Source organism: Gavialis gangeticus, unplaced genomic scaffold, assembly GCF_001723915.1.
Source record: "Gavialis gangeticus isolate Ggan-Ray unplaced genomic scaffold, GavGan_comp1, whole genome shotgun sequence".
Lineage (NCBI taxonomy): Eukaryota > Metazoa > Chordata > Crocodylia > Gavialidae > Gavialis > Gavialis gangeticus.
In genome coordinates, this window is record NW_017729027.1 from 33,508,841 (window position 1) to 33,522,902 (window position 14,062).

General features: G+C 41.3%; 1 protein-coding gene across 3 annotated transcripts in view; it reads right to left on the bottom strand.

Moving 5' to 3' along the window:
• Positions 1-4,834: 4,834 nt before the first annotated feature.
• BEND6 (BEN domain containing 6) overlaps positions 4,835-14,062 on the bottom strand; it is a 28,413-nt gene continuing 19,185 nt past the window's right edge. Inside the window, exons 8-9 of one of the 3 annotated variants that reach the window (XM_019520521.1) lie at positions 13,128-13,263; positions 4,835-6,590 (exon numbers count right to left, since the gene is read on the bottom strand). In XM_019520521.1, coding sequence (XP_019376066.1) covers positions 6,254-6,590; positions 13,128-13,263 — 473 coding nt within the window. In that variant the 3' untranslated portion in view covers positions 4,835-6,253. Of the gene's footprint in view, positions 6,639-13,127; positions 13,264-14,062 lie in introns of those variants that run through there. The other 2 variants (XM_019520520.1, XR_002098087.1) reach the window with 2 other exon arrangements.

Here is a 14,062-nt window from a genome sequence, read left to right on the forward strand (position 1 = left end):
TTTGTGGAAAGAGAAACTTGTCGTACATCAGGCATCAGAGGGGACTGCCGATGTGAATTATTATTGTCTGTCATTCTAGCCTTATAACTATGCATAGTTGTGTTTTTGTTAATAAATCTTTCTTACCTTTCTACCCCCAACCACACTCTCAATCCCAAACCCTCCGCAGGTGGCTGGGACACCATGCAGCTCATTGGGGATGCTCCAGGGTTTTTTGTTTTTCAGTTTCTTCTCTTTTGGGGTCCTTTTTCAATTGAAAATGGGAGCAGGTATGGGAGACAGGCACGGCCCACAGAGGGCCAGAAAGGGAAGCCAGGGGACTTGAACTTATCTTAGGGAGAAAGCCTGAGCAGGGGAGAGATGCTGGGCTATCCCAACTGCTGCCTGGGGAGCAGGCTGCTACTAAGATGCCTAGGGGTCACAGTCATAGACTACAGAAACATGTGGACAGTAAAGTTGCTAGGGCTGTGCGAAGTTTCAGTCCCTGATTTGATTTGGTGGAGATTTGACCCGATTAGGTGGCTGAATCTCTGAATCTGAATTGAATCAGAGGACCCTTGTGTCGCAGGGCACTAAGGTGCCTGCTGCTCTTAGAGCAGAGATCACTCAGGGAGGGAACACAAACAGCCAGATAAGAGCCCAAGTGCAGGTTGCCATGACAACTGGCTAATGAGAGAATATGCTGCATCTGCACCTGGTTAGCTGTCCAGAAGAGGCAGGGCCCTAGGCCCATAAAAACCCTAGGGCTGGGGCCCGGCAGTTCAGTTCCCCGCCAGCAGCTGAAGGGGAAGGAGCCTCCAGGAAAGAAGGGCCCAGAGATGCTAAAGCCATCAGACACGCTACCCTTAGGGCTAATGGGGCACCAGGAGCCCATAAGGTACCCTCACCTACTAGGCACCCAGCATTAGAGAAGAAGTTTTACTCTTAAAAGGGCAGAGCAGGTCTTGAACTTTGTGTTACGCATATAGCCCATAAGGCTGAGAGACTCGGGAACCATCCACCATAACATGGGATGCCAAGGGGTCTATGAACCACAGGGTTCAGTAAGATCTAGCCAGACCATGTCTAAACCCAAAGATCAAGGGCAGCCTCCCTATATCGATTATACCAACAAGACATGGCAGGCGAGATAGAGAGTGCCTGTAGGGCAAGACTGGCACAGTTAAGGAGCCTAGGGGTAACACGGCCACCCCTAGGGGCCCCACCCTGCTACACCTTGAATCTCCCCGAATTGAATCAGAACCCTTCGAATCAATTTGGACATAGAGACTTTAAATGTTTTTTCTGTATACCTCTAGGTAGTAGGGGCTCATGAATGCTGTGATGCTGGGGTGCATGAAGTGCCCCACAGAAGCATGGGGGGGTCTCCCCAGCATGCTCAGCAGCAGACCCAGAAGTGGACCAGAAGGACTTTTGGTCCACTTCTGGGTCTGCCAGGGAGCACATGGGGGGCTCCCTCGCAGCCCTCTGGCTCAGTGACTGGTGCCTCCTGGGTCTGAGGGGGACACCTGGGATCCCCCTGCAGCTGATCAGCAAGCTGGGGAGGCACAGACGGGCCCACAGCGTGCTCCCCAGCAGATCTAGAGTCGGCTGGAAGTACTTCCTTGTACTTCCAGTCCACTTCCAGATTCACCGCTGAGCACATGGAGGGCCCCCCTTCACTCCTGTAGGATGCTCCATGCGCCCCAGCACTGCAGCGTTCCCAAGCCACACCTGCTACCTCAAGGTATGTAGTAAAGACTTTTAAAATTGTGTCTGTGTCTGAATTGCTGATTCTTCAAATCAGCGTTGAAACTTCAGATGCTGATTCAACTGAATCAAATCAGGGACAGTGATTTGAATCAACTAATTGAATCACTGTCCCTGATTTGGGCTGAATCTAAATCCAAATCGAGAGGGGCCTGCTTTGCACACCCCTAAAAGCCACCCCACAGACAGCAGGGGGCAACATGGGCCTCTGCCTTGTGTGGCAGCACAGCACATTATCATTGCTGTGACCCCATCTGGTTGGCAAGTGGACAGGGTGCAGGAGAGGCAGAGCTGCAAGCCACTCAATATAGCACTGAGCCAGCCTGAGGGTGGAAGGTCACCCAATCTCTGGAGGAACCTCCTTTTCCATTGGTGAATTCCTGACTTACACAATGTGGCAGGCGAGAAGAGGGGAGACCCACTTTGGGTCAGGAGGGTCCAAATGCCTAGCAGCGGTGCAACACCAGAGGGCCAGGGGGAGGCAATTGGCTTGGGGACTCAGATATTTGGAACCATGCCCTCACCACCACCCCCACTGCCCTCAGGGACATGCCCCCTGTCTCTAATTGCCCCTGCCCTGCTCCCAAACAGTTCCTTGCAGGCTGGAAGGCTGCCAGCCTGCAAGGGGAAATCCAGTTTCCTGCAGTTTTTCTCCTTTAAAGAGGAAAACCAGCATTTTTCTCCTGAAAGGAGAAAATCTATGTTTTTCTTCTTCATAAAAGAGAATCCACGTTTTTTTCCACAGCCAATGGAAAATCCAGAACCCTGCTTATGAGGAAAGTCTGAAAACCTAGGGTTCTATAATCTGAAGAACATAAGAGTGAGGGGAAATTCAATAATAAATAGTCTTCAAATACCTGAAGGGCAATTAGAGAGGATGGAGATGGTATTTTCTCTGTGACTAGAGTCCAGGACTAGGAGCAATGGCCTCAAGCTACAGCAGAGAAAATTTAGGTTGAAGATTAGGAGGAACTTCCTTACTACGATGGTGGCCAAGCATTGGAACAAGCTACCTAGAGAAACTGGAATCTCTTGGAAGCTTCCAAGAGCAGTTTAACTAGATATTTGACTCGAATGGTTTAGTTGGGTACAATCCTGGCTTAAGCACGGGACTGGACTAAATAATTTTGTGATGTCCCTATTACCAATAGGATTTCTGTACCAGAGTCCTAAAGGATAGACATGACAGCTTAGCTAATATGGCATCAAGTGAACTTTATTAGTAACCTCTATACAATATTACAGGCTTCCTCCCCATAATAAGACCTGACAAGTGGCTCTGGAGGTATCTCAGTGGTGACTGTTGGGGGTACCGTACCTCAGGTCTTCCGCCAAGTGAGCGATATTTTGGAGCCTCCATAGTCCAGCAGAGGATGCAGCAGCTTTGTGTGTCTTCCCATATCTACTGCACATTCTCACATACCTTCCTTTGTATTAACTAGCTTTTGTTGTTTTTTTGGGTTTTTTTAAGAAATTGTCCAGTCCCCTGGCACTGCCACACATTCCTTACATGGTACACAATCCTATTCTCCTTTTGGTCTTCTTTCCTTATAGGGAAAGTATTATACATTGCTCGCTTAGCAATCCAATTACAGCACTTGCTTCTTCCAGTGTCCTATTAGCCACTCGGTAAAATTTTAATGCTTAGTTCCGGGAAGGCCTGGACTCTTGCTAAGAGCCTTACCACAACTCAATTTGCCTGTTACAATCCCTTCCAGCCCTACTTTCCTGAGATCCTATGAAGTTGTATCTCATGGATATAATTACTGAGCCACACCTTCTGTTGGGATACCTATGTGCAGGAGAGCACAGTGTGACTTGAGTATTTTTATCATAAATTCCTCGTGCATTTACGAAGAACCTTTCCATTTATCTTGCTCTTGCAGTTCCTTCAAGGGGGAAAAAAGGAAGGAAGAACAAATCTAGGCGATTTTACCTTCTTTAACCATTTATTATTTTATTTCTCTATTTTGCACCTCTTTTATGTCTTTTTTTCAAAACTAAACTATTTCAAGTTCTCCCTGTATGGAAAAATTTACATGCCTGAAAATATTTTTTGTCATTTGTCTTTAAATTCTTTTTATCCTATATACATTTTTAAGAACGGGGGACAAGGACTCAATACAAAGGGAATACATATTACCAACTTATTGAAAATTTTCGACATGATTTTATGCTCTATATGCTCACACGTTAGAATGTATTTCTCCTTTGCAGCGAACAAATGTTCTTATAAATAGACTGATAAAAACAATGTCCCTGCCTTTTTCTCAAGAGGAAATGATAGGTCACCTTGGCATTCCTTTTAGTCTTTTTAGTTTTGATTAATTTATATAATTTTGTGTCATCTATGAATTTCATCACATTTTTGCTAACCCCTTTTTCCATATATAATATAAACATAGATCCATAATCTTTCCTGTGAGATTATGATGAAAACTGATAATTTATTACTACTTTTTGTTTAGTTTTCTAGCTTGTTTTGTTTCTATTCTGGAATTTTCATTAATAGTCTGTTGTCTCCACAGCCTTTTGGGGTGGCCCAATAAATTATATTGAAAACATTTTCCTTTATCCACAATTTTACTGGCATGCTGAAAAATGACAGTAGATAGGAAAATTATGATTTTCATCTAGTCACCTACATGTCATCTAGATGGCCATGATGTAACTATGTTTAATTAGTGTCTCATTCTTTTTCTGAGAACAAAGAATAACAATAAAATACAACACTAAAACACAATAAGCTTTTGTATTTTTATTTTATAGAAAGCTGTTTCAAAAATATGGTTAACTATATACATTAATGCTATATACACAAGTACATTTACAATATATATACAATGGCAAAATATCCTTCCATTATATTTTATATGATGGTAAACATCATTAGATGCATCCATCTAGCATGCTGTTGTATCTGCTTCTACCTTAAACCTATCTATTAAGAAATTATGGAGGTTGGAGATAGAAAAGACCTATTAGATCAGGGGCAGGCAATTATTTTGGGCAGAGGGCTTACTGAGTTTTGGCAAGCCGTTGAGGGCCACATGACAGGCAGCCCAGGGCAGATTAATTAATTTTCTAAATTTTTTAGGGGCCCCATGGGCTGAATAGAATTGCCTGGCAGGCCGCATCTGGCCCCCAGGCCACATTTTGCTCTCCCCTGTATTAGATCATTTAGTTTATACCCCTGCCCATGCAAGAATCTTTTCCATAGTGCATTTATTAGTGCTGTGTCTTATAAATAGGGCTAATAGCACTCAGTACTCCCCTTAGATTATTTTGCAGCCTCATGCATCAGACCTTCAATGCATTTTTTCCTGACATTAACTCTAAATATTCTCTCAATTTCATCCTATTATGTATATCTCTTTAACCAGTCTAAATAATTAATTTGTGTCATTCATATTTCCATCCTCCAAGTGTTTGTAGACTATTATCAGATTCCCCCTGACCTTGTTCAGGTAAACTAGAGCAGAATCCCTCATTCTCATGCTTAGTGAGAAAGATATATTTAAGACTTGCGAGTCATCTAAAAACCAATAGGAAAGAGGCCTCAAGAAGCCATGACTGTGGCCCTCCAGAAATGTCTCAGACCTACACTCTCTCCCCTGAGATAAAAGGTACTCTTGCATCTATTCTTGCCCACCTACAGTCCTATTTAGACCAGGGTGGTCTGATGTTTTAAAATATTTATTCCAGGGAGCTGGTATTACAGAAAACAGGCTTAGCCTATCACCTGCAAAAAAGCATCTCTAAAAAAGCTACCTTTAGCCTACTTGCACTGCCTGCCACAGCTCCCTCCCTCTGCCCACTATGGGCTATCTCACCCTGCTCCAGTTCTCCTCAGAGTCCAGATGATCTTTCTCTCCACACTCTCTCTAGAGAAAGCCTATCCCAGGTCATAACAGGCCTACAAGCCAAAAGGAACACGAGTACCTTCCCAACTCCTTCGGGGCAAAAAAGAGACTTTTCTTCTTCTCCTATTCCTCCCTTTGTAGGGCAGTTGCATCTCCCCAAAATACAACCTGCTTTCCAATTCAACAGCATCACTAAGGTCTTGTTTTCTTGCCCTATGTCAGCCTAACACTTTATTGGATACAACCTGCATTTTATTTACTGATCAAGTTTCAAATCTGTGTCCCTTTATATCATAATAAAAAAATTTCTGTTTGAAAGACTAAAGATACCTATAGCAGGCTTTTCATTTGTTATTGACATGAATGCAAGGCCATAACATTTTTCTTGAATTTATATTTATCTTAAATAATGTGCCTTTTATTTGATTACAGGGGAACCTTTGTTTTATTTTGGAACAAGTTATGTTCTGAACTACAGTATAACATGCACGTATTTAATAATCTCTTATATCTGAATATATTGAAGTGCCTTGAATTTTTTCTATACTGTGGGAATTTCATCAAGCATCAGAAAATTGTTCCAAAACCTCTATTCCACTTGCAGTATCCTAGCTTACTGTTGCAAGCATCTGAACACACCATTAAGTATCATTACTGCCTACCTGTTTTCTAGTGTCCCCAATATCCATGGCCTTTCTGAAGTGCTGCAAGGGTTCACTTTTACTCCTTGTCTGAGTTCCTGAGATCCTGTCTGCAACCTGGCTGGAAGGAAAAACCAGAGAACTTCTGCCTTGGTGAGACTCCATGCTGGAAGGAGCTGGTTTGAAACTGCCCTGCTGAGCTTGCAGCGTAGGAGATGAAGGAGCCAGAGAACTGTCACCTTGCTGAACTTGCGTGTTAGAAGGAGGAGCTGGTGAATCATCATCCTGCTGATCTTGTGTGCCGGGAAGAGGAGCTGAAGGGATGGTGCCCTGAGTACTGGGAGGAGCAGCAGGTAAGCCACGGTTGAGACAATTCATATCTAAACTAGGGGCACCAAAAATAGTTTTGTGACTCCCACTGCTGTTACTTTCTGAGCAGCAATTGGCTTATTTATTTAAAGATAACATATTTCTTTTCTTAGCAGTCCCTGTGTCTCCTTGGCCTGATGGACTTGAAATGAAGATTTTTCTCTCTGTTTCAGACCTGACTGCAAAGCACTTGTAGTTCTAAGTTGTAGTCTAGATTTGATTTTATTCTATCTCCTCCTTGCAATACCACCGAAGTAAATTTATTGTTGGAGTAAGTTATTACTAGAGCTTTAAATACGTTTTCTGGTTTCTCCTTTCCTTCATTTTGGTGATGTGTATTGAAGGAGCCGGGACTCTAGTATGTACTTCAAAGTTTTTTTTCTAATTTTGGAAAATATCTTTGCTTTGTTGGCTGAACATTTTGGAAGTAATTGTCTACGGATATTGCCCCCCTCCTATTTTGTAAAGCAGTTTTTATGCAGTTGAAATGTATTAGAGCAGGGATGGCCAACAAACATGTGACATGTGCTATAAGTGGTGTGGGCAGCCTTTGTGTGGCACACAGCAGAACAGGGAGGGGACAGGTAGCACTGAGGAAGATGGGACAGGAACCAGAAAGTAGAACAGCAGGTCAGGCAGGGACCGTAGGGCAGGAAACAGAGTAGCCAGTTAGGCAGGGGAAAGGAACTGGAGTGGCACTCAAGAAGGGTGCAGGGCTATTTTGTGGCATGCCTGCCAGAAAGATGGTCTTCACTGTATTAGAGGATGCCTGATACAATGGTTTTTTGTTTTATTTGGGGCTGCTGCTTCTGTTGTTGTTATTGCATCAATACAGACTTGTTTAAATGATCATGGAATGATTCACTTTACATGAAATGAAAAAAAATCACTACAAAGAGAGAATATATAACTCTGTAATCTACAGAGCACTCATAGGAAACAGAGAGACCTGAACTCCAGTTCCTGTGCCAGTCAATATTTAAATATTTATATCAAATATTTATTGGAATAGGGAGTATCTTAACCAGCAAACATAACATCATGCTTTTTTCATCTCTCTTAATGAAAATTTAAATATTCCATGGGAAGTGGAGCAGCTTCAACAAAAGGAACTGAGATAATTATACTGTAGAATATACAACTACTTGGTGGATATGCCACTGTTTTTGAGAATATAAATTCAGCCCTGCTCATATACTTTCTCATATCCCCCATCCTGGGTGTTTGCTCCCCATCTAGATTATGAAAAAGGAGAATGGTGCCTCTTCCTCCAGCAGCATGTTGCGATTTAGGGGGGATGCAGATGCCAAACTCTTGGCTGGGAGGGGGGGAAGGGGCGGTGTTGTTCAGAACTGTGAATCTTCAGTGAATACAGACAGCTCTCATTAACCTGGAGCTGAGTGTCTCATTCTTTTTTTGGCAGCTGAGGCATAAGACATAATCTTCTCCTTGGCATTTTCTAATGGCTAGTTTAGGCATCTTCCCCCTTACAGGGCTGACTTCTATTTATCCCCTTCTTCGGCACAGAGCTGTCCCTATGTATTGTACAGGATACCTAGGTGCAGTGAGTTATCGGAGGCAGGAAGCTACTTCAGCTACTTTTGTGGATCTAGCCCAATGATCATTATTTAAACTAGCTATATAATACCATTCATGTTCGATTAAAAAATAAGAATACATGGCTCTTCCAGGTTCTGATGAACAACCACTGAAGTCAGTGGAGGCCTTCCCATGGCTTTCAATGAGCATTAGATTAGACTTTATGTAGGATTTTTCAAGCAAAAATATGAAAGCAATTTATAAAGAAGGGTAATTTTAAATGTTCAATGAAAAGGGAAGATCTTTTTGAGAAATTTATGATAGTGCTGTATACAACTCCCCCCTGCCAAGGTTTCAGAAATATTCCTATTGCTACCAAACTCAGTAGGTAAGGTAGCAGCAAAGTTTGTGGACTGTCACGTCTGGAAAGAGGAGATGAGTAGGATTCAGTATTCTCAATAGAGACCAAGTATGTCCATTTTTCTTCTAATGTAAGTAGGGCTAAATCCTGTTTCACTTTATGTACCTAAATGGTATGTAGGTAGCCATGTTACTGTATTCTGGGGTATTTATACATAGTTTATATTTCAACAAAGTCCATGCTAGCCTACTGACCATGTTTAGTGGGGCTGCCTTGTGCCCAGGCAGCTGCACAGGGAAACAGAATCATCCAGATACATACAGAAGGCTGGGCACATTCTGAAATTTTGGTTGGAGAAAAACCATAAAGATCAGGGGAGGGGGGCAAAGAAGGACTCTCCTACCTTTAACCTTAAGTTCAGTGATGAAGGTCCTTGACCAAGGAGTGGGAGGCCTAGGCTTTGCTCACCAAGAGAGGGGGCTGAACCTGTATTTTCTGCTTCCCAGCAAAGTGCTCTAATCACCAAGCCAGGGGGGCCAGTCTCAAGGAGGGATGAAGAAGGCCCAGACACTGCTTGGCTCATGACCTGGTGGTCTGAGTACTTTGCTAGGAAGCATGAGATACAAGTTCCACCCTCCTTTGGAGGGGGCCTAAAACCTTGACTTGGTCCTGCTCCCTGGATAAATGCTGTAACCTCTAGAATAATGAGCTAACAGGTAAGAGGGCTCTCCTCCTCTCTATGCACAGAGTGATTTTGTTTCACAAGAGAAGGCAGAATCCTAAACTGTGTACAAGTGCCAGAAACTGCAATTATATGGCTAGGTATGCACCACTTTGGCAAGTATAGCAAAACAGGCTTTAGATCATAGTGGCTGCATCTACACGAGACACTGACTGCACAGTCATTATTGCACAGTCATTTAGTTTTTGCATTAAATGACTGTGTAGTAACTGGAGTTGCAATGCAACAGTGTCTCTGAATGGCGTTTAGGTGATGCTGACTGCACAGTAGTTCGTTACTACTGTGCAGTAGTGCTGCATCACGCTTCATGCCACACAAGGCTACTGCACAGTAGTAATGAGCTACTGCACAGTCAGCATCTTGTGTAGATACAGCCAGTGTTTATATTAGGCCTATATGAATTTCCAGAAGACATAGTGACTATGATATGACATAGATATTTTTAGACTACTGTTTAAAACTATTACTGTTTGATGTTTTTGAGGAAGTGTATTTTGGAGAAATGATATATGGTATATGCAATACTTTCTCAGATAACATGTACTTTTTTTATCAAAACCCAGATGCTGAAAATTCAAGTGTGTTTTATATGTGAGAAAAACAGTAAGAACAAGTTCTGCTCCTTACTGAGTGAAATTCAAAATAAAATCTGTAGGGATCCACAGGGAGCAGAACAATGTGCAGGCTTGGCTCCCTAGCTGCTGCTACTTAATGGGTGTGTCTACATGTTCATTAATGCGCTTTTGCTAATGCACATTAAATAAAGTGCCTCCATTATAAGGTTAAAAAAAGGCATATTAGCCTATTTTAATATGCATTTGTAAAAGCGCATGGTTTTTTGTGATGCTTTAATCACCATTAAAATAGCCTAATGCACTTTAAAGTGCACATGTAGATGCGCTCTTAGATTCCAAGGACTCTGTGTATCTATAAACTGATGATTGAAATGATACAACCAGCGTTGGGGTATCTTGCTGTTCATTTTAGGTTTCTCAGTATTTAGGATTAAAGTTAGGTGTTAATCTATTCTGAGAAATTCCTTGGGAATTCATTGATTGTAAACCCTTTAGCAGCAAGGACCATTTTGGTTATAGATGTCTATGCCATATTGCGTAAGGGAGACCCACCATAAGGGCTATAAGGTTGTAATACAAGTAACAACGGAATAAGAGAGTCAGCAGAGCATTCTTGATAAAGAACATACCTATTCAAATAGAGCAGAATATGAACAAATAACATAACCAAAACTAGCATACTTATCTAACATCATTCAGTTAGTTATTGAACTGGGTCTAATTGGTACAAGGTTGTTTCCAGTTATGAATCATGTTTGCTAGATCTGAAGTCTATGAAAATGTATACCTAATGTAGGAATCCTGTCACTTTCTGAAAGGTCTGTATGTAGTATTTTGTATACTGTGCCTTTTGTATACTGTGACTTTTATACCATGTTTTGAATTTGTGAGCATTTGTAATTGATCATAATTTGTTATTTAGTATCTGAATTTAGTTACATATACCAAAGATACTGGTCTTTCACTGGTAATATATACATTCTATAATGAAATTAGGAAAAAGGAAGAAGTTAATAGCTAACTGAATTTTTCCACTAAAAGAGGCAATAATCCATCACATGGCAATACAGGAGAAAGCAAAAAACACCTAAAATGAGGTACGGACCCTTTTAGGTTGCCCCTAGTAGGAGGCTGAAACTATATTAAAGGTTTGCCTTGCAAGTTTAATGGATGGGGAGATGCCATAGAAAGCAGATGTCTTTCCAGCCCTGTCCCTGGTTTAGTGTTTCCAATCTGTGGTCCAGATCCTCCTGGAGCTCCTAGAAAAGAGCTTCCCTGAGGGTGAAAAAAATATTGTAGAGACTTGTAGAAGCTGAATGGTTAATAAGGGCTGCAGATTTTGTTACATGGGTATTTTGCAGCAAACTGCTCCATCTTCATGATAGAGATGACACAATATATATTGTTGAAAAAAAAAAATATCACACACCACATAATCCTTAAATGTACACCAAAAATATGGCCAGCCTATGGAGCCCTATGGTCTAGCTTGCTGTGTCTTGAATCAGCCCCCACATGCTACATACCGCAGGCCCTGGGCCTGCACGTTGCCTGTGCACACACAGACAGTTTAGCACATGCTACACACAGCAAATGGGGCCTGTCTGTGGTATGTACTACATGTGATGCCTGCACCAGACCAAACCCTACAGTGGCCCTATGTGCTGTGTGCATGCCATCTCTAGTCCTGCATTCATGGAGCATGTGCCAGACCAGGTCTGTGCTGCATGTGGTGCTTGCATTGGATCAGCCCCGCAGAATGGATATGATGTGCACAGGGCCAGATGAGTTTGATACCCCAATGTATACTATTCCAGACTTGGTAAAATTCCATTAAAAAAATGAAATGCCATGGAAAGAAACACATCCACTTGTTTTACTAGTTTTGAAGCATCAAGAGAGCATACTGTCTTGAAGCTGTGGGGTGAGATTCTGCAACAGAATTCAAAATACCACTGCATGAACAAGACCCTTGACATGGTACAGTGTAACAGCTCTGATTTGCATCTAATTGTATTTGACATTAAAGTCAGTGCAATCCATACTTACTAAAAAAGTAATACTGAAAAGCAGTAGAAGTCTAGCAGAGTTTCAGATGTACATGTTTGTCTGTTACACTGAGCCTACAACTGACCTGACTTTCAGTGGCTGGCACAGATGGAAGTGGATGTAGATCTTCGGGAGGATATTTCTTTCCAAAAGTTTGATCTTACTGGAAATAGCTGTCTCTCTCTCTAAATAGATACTTTCTCTCTTGAAGACTTCCATAGCTTCCTATTGGTTTAATTTTATGTGAAAATCTATTTTTCTTTCTTTTAAAAAACCCGTCATGCAAACTGATGACTTAATTAACAACAGAGATGGGTTTAGCATATTTGGACTATGCTCATACATAAAGCAATGAGAGCGTAATGTTAACAGAACCTATGACCTAACTGTTTAATCCACCACCAGAGGGCAAAAGAACCTAATATTCAGCCCTTCTATACTGCTTTTCATCAGTAGATAAAATAGTTTACAAAAGAAAGTAATGTTATTCCCATTTTACAGATGGGGAAAATGGAGATATAACTTTTCCAAGATTACTGAGAAATCCAGTGACAGACCTTACAATAGATTACAGATCTCCATGGAAGCCTGTCTATGGAGATCATCAAGAGTCAGGCTGCACAGCTGATGGAATGAACTAGAGTAGATGCTACAACTAGAAGGATGATTCTCCACGTCATAAATCCACTTCAGACATGCAGTTCTTTTATACGTTAATTAATATAAATTTTGTCAAGCTCCCCATGAGCAGCAGGAGTCTCAATGTCACGGATCTGGAAAACCCTGTAAATGCACCAGGCTTCTGACTCTATAGATCTCCTAAGATCTGTGTAGACCTTTGAGACTCAGTTTTTGATGGCCAAATTTATGAAATTTTAAATAATTTATTAATCTAATTCATTAATTTAGATGACAAAGTTTCCCTATAGTAACAACTAAATAATGTAAAATCTATAATAGATGTAGCAATCAATTTCACTTTTGTTATTTATTTTTGCCTTCTACTCCCCTCGCCTACTTTCTCAAGGTGTCTAGAATGAGTAGCTTTTTGTGCTGCAATGTTAACAAGGGATATTTTTCTCTTATACCATATTTGTGCAAGAATGTGAAAGGATCTTCATATTACAGATATGAATGCATATCTGAAAGATAATTTTGAGATGATTTTATTTTCTCTTACTGTTTAGACAGACATACATACCAGTACATGAGACGTGACTGATTTTTTTAACAACTTACCAAAAGGTATGCTTCTGAAAAGTAACTGAGTTATCTTTGCTTATAATTGGCTTCTTGGTGCAATTGTTTAACTTTTGTCCCATCATTCTCCTAATTAAAGCATCATCTGTATTTGGAAACAACTGCTTTGTGATTCCTGCAAAATATAAGAGATGATATTTATAAAGCGTTCACATGAAATGGCCAAGTGAGGGAAAAATGTGTGTGTCTTATCTCAAATGCATCAATTGGGCCCATGAATTTTCAAACAAGGTTCTATTTTCTGTGTTTTGTGGCTGCTAGTTCTACCTCACCTCTGCTCATCACTTGCCTTCTCTGCTAATCCCAATTGTTTTCTTTGGCCTCAATATTACCATTCCTGCTCCGGCAACTCACAGACCTTTCATGACCTAGACCTCCTATACTATATACTTCCTATGTTTGCTCTTTCTGTCTTCCTTTATCTCTGTCCTGTTCCTGGCCAAGCAATTCTTCTTCTATCCTCTTATCCGTTTTTATTAATTTTGACATTTCATTGCTATCTCGGACTCTGAGCACCTCTTCCCCTTCTACATTTGTTCCTCTTCTCTGCCTGTCCAGTAGCTTGCTAACTTCTTTGAAGCAGCAATTTACCTCCTGCTCTTATCCTCCTTAATGATCTTCACTTCCTCCTTCGATTTTTTTTTTCTTCTTTTAGACATTCATCCCATTCTGGAGTGTTCTAGTTCTCATCTTCTACAGTCCTTAACGCCTTGGTCTCTTACAATCAATTGTTCTCTTTATTTGACTTCTTCCAGTCTTCACTGAGACAAATGATCATTTCCTCTCCTCCTGTATGTTCAACTTTCCTAAGCAGCAGTTTATTACTAGTGTCTCGACTGCCTCTTCCTCAGGTTTCTCCCATCTGGCTTCTGCCTGCTCTATGCCACCCTTACAAGGTCATTAATCACCTCTCC